Source organism: Melopsittacus undulatus, chromosome 6 (assembly GCF_012275295.1).
Source record: "Melopsittacus undulatus isolate bMelUnd1 chromosome 6, bMelUnd1.mat.Z, whole genome shotgun sequence".
NCBI lineage: Eukaryota > Metazoa > Chordata > Aves > Psittaciformes > Psittaculidae > Melopsittacus > Melopsittacus undulatus.
In genome coordinates this window covers 2,197,796-2,208,044 of record NC_047532.1, presented here as the reverse complement: position 1 = coordinate 2,208,044, position 10,249 = coordinate 2,197,796, and the positions used below count along the sequence as shown (strand labels likewise).

At 46.3% G+C, this 10,249-nt stretch overlaps 1 protein-coding gene across 1 annotated transcript; it reads left to right on the top strand.

Annotated features, from left to right (window-relative positions):
- The first annotated feature begins 4,880 nt into the window (after positions 1-4,880).
- On the top strand, positions 4,881-9,711 carry CYSLTR1 (cysteinyl leukotriene receptor 1). The gene is made up of 3 exons (XM_034064095.1): positions 4,881-4,927; positions 5,933-6,245; positions 8,521-9,711. The coding sequence occupies exon 3, from the start codon at positions 8,567-8,569 to the stop codon at positions 9,611-9,613; it is 1,047 nt and encodes a 348-aa protein (XP_033919986.1). The 5' UTR covers positions 4,881-4,927; positions 5,933-6,245; positions 8,521-8,566; the 3' UTR covers positions 9,614-9,711.
- Positions 9,712-10,249: the final 538 nt, after the last annotated feature.

Sequence of the window (10,249 nt, the reverse complement as noted above, 5' to 3'; positions counted from 1 at the left end):
AACCATGCAGAGCTGCTTGTGCTCTCATCCAGTTGTTATCTACTATATCAAAACTTCCTGTTCTTCTATTCCATGCTTTCCACTTGGATTTAGTCAGGTGTGGTCTCAGCCCCCACATGATGTGCCTGGTCCAGACTGGCTATAACCTTCTGATCAGCCCCATCACTACTCTCTGCAGTGTGATCCCTGTGCCTTTCTGTCTTGTCTAGGGTAAAACTGAGAATAAGAATAGATGAGCATAGGTGTAACCTTGACAAAATGGAAAATGCTGGTAGGTAAAGGAAGTAATTTAAGGGTTAAGGCCATGGCAGTGTATGTTTGATAAGCAAAGAGTAATTGTGCAGGTCTTAGCTGACCTGGTGTTTCTTCTTAACCCAAAACCAACTGATAAAAGCCAAAAGCAAATGTCTTTGCCAAATGATAACATTTTAAATGACCATCTTTCCTAACTATTCTATGATTCTATATGCAGAGCACAAAGTGCTGATGGCTGCAGAGCTCAAGGGGTGCCCTTGGGAAGCAGTCAGCTACCTCCAGTGCAGGAGCCCAGGAGATGCTCCTATGCTTGGCCTGCACCCGAGAAGCCTCCTGAAGATGGAGAACATGGACTGTGGGTGTTGGGAAGCCAAGTTTAAGTCCCTCAACGAGGCAATCTAGTGCTAGGGAACCTGATTTTCACACGGGTGTATTTGTACAGCAAACATGGGACCATTCCGTTCCAAAGCAGCAGTTTGGTGTCCTGATGGATGTTTCCTAAGAAAAGCCTCTGCTGGAGGCCAGTTGGCAGGGTATTACACTCTCATTCAAATACAAGTAGATTATTACTATCCCTGATGTTCTGTGGTAATTTAACTGATGTATATTGTGTCATAGATAATTATTTGTCCATCCTCAAATAGCTAACAGCAATGTGTATCAAGTGATGCACTAGATAAATATGGGTTTAATTAACTGTAAAGTATCTCTGTTATCAATGTTAAGATTCAGTTAATTTTCTGCACATTCATTTGCCTTCCAGTTTACATTTTTACAACCTGAAAAGTGATATAAGCCTCACAATAATTCCAGTGCTAAGAAAATCACATATTTTCATGATGTTTACTCCATTCCCTCTCCAAAAAGAGAAAGCCAACTTGCATATACTATTTCTGGCTTTAGAAGATTACTTTCCCAAAGATGACTAAAGCAGAGTTTCCCCATGAGAAGTGTTTCCTTGTGTACTCTTGAGTTTTCCAAGCATAAGTTAGTGTTTTCTTCTTCCAGAGAAAATGGTAGTTTATGTAATCAGAAAACTTTGCTGTCAAAGCAATGGACATCAGAGAATTAAAATGCTACTTTATGATTGTGGGTGGGAAAACTGTAACAAAAAGAATCTCTGATAGACTATTTTTATTTTTAAAAACTTGCATGTTAGAATATTATATATTTTATATATATTATATATATATAATTTTTTATCAAAAATAAAGTGATGAGATGAAACAAAACAGGAGTCAGTACCTGAAAAACGTAACCCCTAGAAAACTGAAGCACAACCTTTTGTCAGTTTGAAAGCAAATGCTGGTTAAGATTACCTGGACAGACTCACAGGAACCCACATTAAGAAGCTTGATGTCACTGGGTAGACCCTGGAACACCCAGTTCCAGCCTAAGGGGCAATAAATACACCTTAGGTCTGTCCCATTATCAATACAAATATTAGAACGATAACTACTTTGGACAGCTTTGCATATAATACAGATTTGATGTCATTTCTAACACAACCAGGAGAATTAATGTAATTTCCCAGCTCTTGGTAAATGAAGCCTTCAGGAATGCAAAAACCTTCTGCTGCTTTTGCCTACAAACATGACATCCATAAAGTGACATAGAGCATTCCTCATTTCTTGACTGGTATGTCTGTAGGGTGACTTGTAAATAATGGAGACACAGCTTAAAGAGAACTGTATCTCACCCATCTACTGAAGCACCCTTTTGTTACACGTACAGGACAGGAAGAGGAAGCAACAGTTGTCTCTATCAGGACCACATCTCCTGACAACGTGGTTGTTCTACTTATTACAACCATCAAAAACCCCACAGAAATCCAGCTTTCCAAATCAGCAGTCTTCATGATGTCATTTTCTCTCTTCTAAGGTGGTTAACCACACGAGGGACTTAGGATGCTAACCTGCAAGGCACCAGGAACCCCTGCCAGCAAGACCTGTAGGTGTTCAGCATCTGGTGAAGCCAACCCCATAATGGCTATAGGAATGCAAATATTCAAACCAAACACATAGGTAGTGTACTTGTACAGAGTGTGTGATCAGCTGATGGCCCATGGTACAGTTCTCATGGCTCTCTGAGGCTCTTCATCAGCCAAACCATAGCAAAAGGATGTTCCTGGGTCCTTGTCTGGCCTAACAAACCCATCCTCTCACTTTGCACAAGATGAAAGGATTGGAGCAGGTTAAAATGTCCCTAAAAGCCAGAAATCTTCCCCAGCAAAGACCCTGAAGTTACTGCTCCCTGTCCCAGGGACCCCTTCAAACCCAGACACTGATCAGCCTGGGGGAGAGAGGAAGGGCACACCGATGCAGGAGCACCATAAGCACTTTGGCTGCAGCACCCCATGGAGGCTGATTCACTGCGGGCAGCCCCATACCCAAACCTCTGTGGCAGCACCCACACTGCTCCACTTCTCAGAAAACCCAGCACAATCTCTCACCTTTTGCTTTGCATTTTGAGTGGAAACCACATGAACTGTGTCTTCTTCAATGAAACAGAATCAGTGTTGTCTCCTGCCTGATGCCTCATGTGATTTCCTGGATTACTGCCTCCTTTTGTAAGGAGATATTTGTGCCTGTGAAAGAGTAACATAATTCTCCAGGTATTTAGGCTGACAGTGATGGGATTGCTGGATGCTCTCCTTGCAGTCATTTCTGGTAATCATTCATTTCATTCATCTCAGGAAAGCAAGTGCTTTATTCCAAAGCAATACCTACAAGATGGTGCTGAAGATGTCCTACCCTCTCACCCAGCCTTGTATCTTCTTTCAGTCCTCTCTTCTGCAACAGAAAATGTTATATTTGCAGTAGGATATGAACAACAGCTTCACGGTGTGAGAGGGTGATGAGGGCTGAGGTTTTCTTCACAGGAAGTTCCCAAGATCCCTTCTTATCCCACAGAAATCAGGGGAAAAGGGAGCTTTGTTACTCCCTATGGTTGGGATGGAGCTGCTTCTCACAGCTGCCAGTGTAGACCACACATATTAACCCTAAAAGTCAAGTGGAAGTCATGGCCAAGTCACCACGCTGGACACTCCAAGCAGTGCCAGCTGTCTTTGGGATGGTCACCCATGGCCCTGCAACCAAGCAGGTCTGCTCTATCCTCTCTCAGGGTGCTGGGTCTGTGTGCCATGGATCCAGACACAGAGGTCCCCATGGTGCCTGGAGGTGTCAGGATTGGCCACCCTCTAACCGCTCATCCCACAGCACTAGAGGTTTCATTCTGCTGCTCACAGTGTGGATATGTTTCATGAGCATCCCACCCCTGACCCCAGTTATCATGCCTGGCCTCTGTCAAATCCCACATGTCTCCTTGGTCTGTTACCATTTGACCTCCTCTTAGGAGTCTGGTGAGTAAATCTTTCCCACAGCTGAACTCTGGCCCTGCTGCCAGCACATCTGGAACAGCAGCAGCCTTCTGGGTCCCACATCGTGCTCCATCTGACCTTGCAAGTGGGAATCTGCCTGTTCTTGAGAGTAAAAGGCAGAAAAAGAAAGAAGAAGGAAGAGTAAAAAAAAAAGGAGAAGGATTAAAAACACTGAGAACCCAAAAGCAGAAGGAATGGCAAAAAAAGGGGAAAAAATAATAAATAAATAAATAAATAAAAAGCAGAAGGAATGGTAGAATGGAGCAATACCAAGATGTGCAACACAACTAAAGCAAACTACAGAACTGCTTCCCAGCATGGACAATAGCAGGCAATGCAACAGGTTGCCCAGTCTTAGAGGCCCTCGGACCTCCACCCTTGAAAGTCTTCAAGACCGGATGAGATAAAGCCCTGTGCAACCTGGCCTGGCCTGCTGTGAGCAGCAGGGTGGACTAGAGGTCCCTGAGGTCCCCTCCAACCTGATTTATCCCATGTTCCTATGATTTTAGATTGGATATAAGGAAGAAATTCTTTACTGTTAGGGTGGTGAGGCACTGGAATGGGTTGCCCAGGGAGGTTGTGAATGCTCCATCCCTGGCAGTGTTCAAGGGCAGGTTGGATGAAGCCTTGGGTGATATGGTTTAGTGTGAGGTGTCCCTGGATGATCTTAAGGTCCTTTCCAACCCTAACTATTCTATGATTCTATGATTCAACTGTTCCTAACACACTGCCAAGTACCCTGTGGGATACAGAAGGTTTTTCTGTGCATGAAGGCAGGGAAGGCTCTCAGGAGGGGTGGTTAGATGAGGTACACTTGCTTCACTGTTGACAGAGTGGTGTAAAAGAGGAACTGACACCTCCACAGCACCAGGGCTTTGCCTGAAACACAAGTCTTGCACAGTCTGCGTGTGAGGACGTGCCAAAGACCTGCAAAGAAAGTGCCAAGTGCTGTGTTTGACAGCAGGAAACCCGGGACACAGCAGGGTGGAAGAGGTGCAATCACAACCAAGACGACGTTGTCTTATCGCTGTCGCGACGCTCGTGTTGCACAGCACCCAGGAGGGTCTGCGAGGGGCTGTAATCCCCAAACCAGGGCTTTGCCATTACACACAGCTCATTCCCGATCCTCTCCCTGTTGGCAGCGGGGGGGGGTACTGGGAAGGAAGGGAAGAGCGATAAGGAGGCGTGGTCATCCCCTCCGGGGGGCGGGGCTTTGTCGGTCCCCGTTTAAGGGCAGCGGAGCGGGGAGAGCCCCGTAACCCCCGTTAGATCCTCGCATCCCGTTCGGCTCCGGTAAGCGCTCACTCGGTGGGGGACGGGACGGGACGGGACGGGACGGGACGGGGCTCCCCGACGGCCGTGGAGGCCGGTGCCTGCGGGAGCCGTGTCCCGGCCGTCGGGGGGCGGCTTGCGGCAGGGCTGAGCACCCGGTTGTAACCGCTGCGTGCTAATGAGCTGTTCATTAATCAGTGTCTGCTGCCGGCTTCGGTTGATGGCTGCGATGCTCGCTCTGAGGCCGGAGCTTTGCGGGACATGTGGTGTTTGCCAAGGGTGTTCTTGATTGATGCTCCTCGCTGCTTGCCCCAGACAGCCCCTGGGGCTCGCAGCTCCCGAGGGCCGGTGGTGCTTTACACCTTTACAGACCACGGTACCTTTGCTTTTTGGTTGTGTAATTAAATGTGGTGTATGAAGCCAGCTGTGCTGCATGGGACGTGAAGATGCTGTTCAGGGGTTTGCTTGGTTTGGGATGCTTTCCTCCCTCTTGCTTCTGAATGTTCCTAAGGAGCATATAAATAAATGTGGCTCGGTGAACCCCAGCTGTATAAATAATGGTTCAGTGAACCACAGCTGGTGGAACTGATGCTTGTCTTCAGTCCATGATGTGAACCTGGTCTAAAGCTTCAGCTAGGAAATGATGGTCTGTGGGGTTTCTTGGGTTTTACAGGCATATTTTTAGGTGTAGAGCTCTTATGCTTCAGCAGTCCACTTCAGTGTTGTAATCATCAGGTTTTATTTTGGTTACAAAAGATATTGTAATTTATGTTTAGAAATATGATTGATAACTGGTCTCTGTCTTTTAGACCAGTACTTTTCATGTTGTGCACTATCTGCTAGTATCTTTAAGAACAGCAGCTGAAAGACTGGAATTTAGTCCCCAAAGGAGGTAAGATGTTTAGCATCTGGCTCAATGCTACTGCAGAAGTGTGCACAAACAGGCAGAGAAGTTGAATAAGTTAACTGATGTGCAAGCAATGGGCTGTGATGTTTGCTGATATCTTTTGGTTATCTCTTGTGCAGGATGTTTGAACTGGCAGAGGGAAGAGCAGTCTGCGGTGACAGGAAAGCAGTGGGACCCCTCACTGGTGCTACCTTGGAAGGGCTTGCAGCATCATTGCTTTTAGGCAGAGCTTCTTTGCTTGGCCACACAGCCTCACTTGTCAGTTATATGTTCCTTCTTCATACTGACCATAGCTGCCTGGAGGTCCAGGCAGAGGAAGAAAGCTTCAGTGTGCAGAAGAAATCATTCCAGCCTCTTAATCTCAAATCTCTTGGTGTGGTTTTTCTGTCTTTTCTAACATCTGAGAAAAACCTGATGTACAATAATACCCTGGTAAGTACAGAGATTTTATCTATATGCATTTTCATGAGATAATTGAGCCACTAATTTCCATATGTGTTTGCAGTGCATAGTGTGGTGGGGTTTTGCTTGTTGGGTCTGCTTGCTGGGCATTAAGCCAGCAATAAGAGGAACAATAGGAAGGGCTTTGTTGCCTGCTCCGTTTTAGCTTGACAGATAAAAGCAGGGAACAGGGATCCTGCAGGATTTTTTGCAGAGAATATTGCTCTATCTGCAGTTAATATCAGGCCAATGTTACCATAAACTTAAGTTTAATCTTATCTTGGAGATGTTATAGCATTACTGGAGTGTTGCTCTTTAACTTGACCCTCAGATCTGAAGTCCTCAGGCAAGCGAGGATGCCAGTGGTGTAGGAAGAAGACTGGATCTCAGCATTTCCCAGAGGACACAGGGCTCAGTCTTTGGTGCTGGCTCCTCCTTGCACAGGAGGGAGAACATTGCTGGAATGATGTCTGGTGGTGTTTGTACCCACTCTGGGCTTTTGGTGCCATGTGTGTGAGGAGCCCAGACTCATCCAAGCTGGGACTGAGGTCTGGCGTCTGTCACCACCAGAATCAGGCTGACAAGAGGCAGGGAGAGGACACAGTGGCAGACTCACTGCCCCGCTCTGATTAACAGGTTATTTGCAATGAGCATCACTAGATAAGCTTTCTTATGCAAGCTGAGGTGAACTGTAAGTGACAATATACTGATTGAGAGGCTTTGACAGAGTTGGGCAGAGTCTTGGCTGCCTCTTCTGGCCAAAGACCTCTGTGCAGTTACTTGCTCGGCCATTCACACCCTCAAGTGCATGGGAGGAAAAAACATCCTGTTGACCTAGTGTCAGCTTTTGCCTCCCCTCCTATCTGTGCCCCCTCACTGGTATCTATTGAGCTTTAATGTAATTTGTGCATTGCAAATAGTCGGAAAATTGTTTTAAAAGTACAAACTCTCAAATAGCTGAAGCTTATCTGAAACCTGGAAGCCTTGAGCATTCCATTGTGGTTCTGAATGCCTCACAAATCCTGGAGGGTGACAGACTCTACTTCAATGCTGTCAGACTATTTTTAAGGATGAAAATACATACCATTTAACATTGGGCTTGAGCAAGTGTAGTGGTGTTGTAACCAATCCTGTTGCAGACATTGCTTTCGTTGTTAAGTCCTGTTATTTCAGCCTGTAAGCTGAAATCCTGCAGTTCTGACCATTGGGGTTGTTCATGGTCTCAGACTGCAACTGAGTTCCTATATTTGACCTATTAGACATTTAAAACAAATGAGAAAAATATGAGTGTATTTTTCACTTGCTTTACTTTAAGACAATATGAATTCTAAGAGCCTCATGCCTCGCTGCACTCAAATGAATACCAAAAGGAAACAATCACATGCCATGAGAGACTAGCTGAGCGGATCTGAAAACCCTCCTGGCTGTGGGTCTGACCACTCTGCAGAGCCCCAGACCTGTGAATGTCAACCAAAGTAAAGCAACCCCAAGAAGAAAACCTTTGTTAGGGAGTTACCTTGATAGGAGAGATGTCTCCAGACCCGGAGGTTTGATCTACTTGAGCCTCCCTCCAGCCTTCCCTTCCATCTTCCAGGTGTTGCAGCAGTACCTTTGCTTAGCCAGTGCCAGGGAAACTGGAGCCCTGTGGTGTCTTCTCTGCTAAAGGGATCCTTCTTGCTCATCACACAGAATAAGCAGTATCTTTTCCAAAGCTAGTAATTACACATATTTATTAACAAAGCAAGTTTAAGAACTGGTGCTGCCTGTGCGCAGAGGTGAGCACCTTTACTGTGTTGGAAACCTTCTTGCAGACCTTTCCCTGCAGTGACCTGTGTTTCCACAGGCAGGCTTGGAGGTGGAGCACAGTGAGGCAGCATTTGCCAGGTGATGCTGAGAGGCTCAACAATCATTAGGGTCCAGATCTGGTCTATTTTAACTTGCACAGAGCTGTTGCCAGCTTCATTATTCCTCTCTGCCGTTTCAATGAGTAGCTACCTAGGTTTGTATGGAGTTGGAGAGTTTGGTTATTCAGTGGAAGAAGGATGCTGCCAATAAAAAAAGGTGATTTTCATCTTCATCAGTTGTTGGTCCCCTGTTAAGGAACGTGGTTGTAGTGGATAGTTATAATGACACAAATATGTACCAATCTACACCCCTTCTTCCCTGTTCTCTATTGTAGGCAGAGGTGACAGTTTTTTCCCCTATCTAATAATGGCATTTAATTTTCATGTGCTGTTTGATCTCACCTGAGGTTTTTCATCCTTAGGCCTGACATTCATCACCAGGCAGAACCAGTGCCCCAGCCAGCCAACATGACAGTGCTGTTTGATAACTTGTCATGCCATCACTCCATTGATGACTTCCGAAACAAGGTCTATTCCACACTCTACTCCATGATCAGCATTATAGGCTTTGTTGGCAATGGGTTTGTGCTCTACGTCCTCATAAGGACATACCGGCAAAAGACAGCCTTTCAGGTGTACATGCTGAACCTTGCTGTGTCTGACTTCCTCTGCGTGGCCACCCTGCCCCTGCGTGTCATCTACTATGTTCACAAAGGAAACTGGTTCTTCAGTGACTTCCTATGCAGGGTCAGTTCGTATGCGCTGTATGTCAACCTGTACTGCAGCATCTTCTTCATGACTGCAATGAGCTTCTTCCGCTGCATAGCCATTGTTTTTCCAGTCCAGAACATCAATCTGGTATCGGAGAGGAGGGCAAAATTCGTCTGCATTGGCATCTGGATTTTTGTCACCCTGACAAGCACTCCCTTTCTGCGGAATGGGACATACCAACATGGCAACAAGACCAAATGCTTTGAACCCCCAGAAAACTCTCAGAAGACAAATTTAGTTGTGATCCTGGATTTTATTGCCCTTACTGTGGGTTTCATCCTTCCCTTTATTGTCATAACTATCTGCTACACCATGATCATAAGGACCTTAATGAAAAACTCCTTGAAGAAGAACCGGGCTAACCACAGAAAGGCAGTCTGGATGATCATCATAGTGACACTCACCTTCCTGGTGAGCTTCACCCCATACCATATTCTACGTACAGTCCACCTCCATGTGCTGAGGCTGAAGAACACCAGCTGCGAGGATGCCATATACCTACAGAAATCAGTGGTGGTAACACTCCCCTTGGCAGCTGCCAACTGCTGCTTTGACCCACTTCTCTATTTCTTCTCAGGGGGCAACTTCAGAAAGAGACTTACCACATTCAGGAAGGCTTCTTCTTCCAGCTTGACACAAGCCTTCAGGAAGAAGTTCTCCATGAAGGAGAAAGATGAGGAACCCTTTGGAGATAGCCATAAGGAGAATGAAAAGGCAGCTGTGGCCCCTTCATCAGACAGCTAAGTCTTCCCCCAAGACATCAGATGGACAATGGAAGTCTCAGAACTCTTGAAGACATGATGGAGGCTCACAAGCCTTCATAGCAGTGAGATATAATACTGTGTATGGTCCATGATTTATGTTACTTGGTACTACAGCAGCTGCTGGGGATGGCCAGCTGCTGGGGATGGCCAGCTGCTTCCCCAGGAGCACTGCTTGGACACGCATGGCCATGTAGGATGGAGGAGCCACCACCAGCCAGCACCAGAAAACGATTGTTCTGATGATAAACTTCCATAAGCAAACTCTTCAGAGCCTGTATCTGAGCGTTAGCTTCATGTCCCAGCTTGACAAGCAGTGTTTGTGTTGGTGGGAAGTGTAAACACATCTGCTGTGCACAGCTCAGTGGTGTTCATGGAGCAACTGACAGATGAGGAGGGCAGAGTTTGCACAGGATCTTCAAACAGCCACTAAGCTCACACAGCAGAGGCCTGGATAATCCCTGCCCTGTTCCAGCTGCTTCTGCTTCGGATCCCAGTTTTCCCTATAATTATATGTGCAGGGCTGGTGCCAGGCTCTGCAAACACAAGAACTCGGGTCTGAAGCCTGTCTCCCATACAGAAGGGGCAGCTCTTTGGCCATGTTTCCATGGGCAGCAGA

Bases quoted from the DNA above. Each gene is read 5' to 3' on its own strand.
- CYSLTR1 (XM_034064095.1), top strand. From the start codon at position 8,567: ATGACAGTGCTGTTTGATAACTTGTCATGCCATCACTCCATTGATGAC.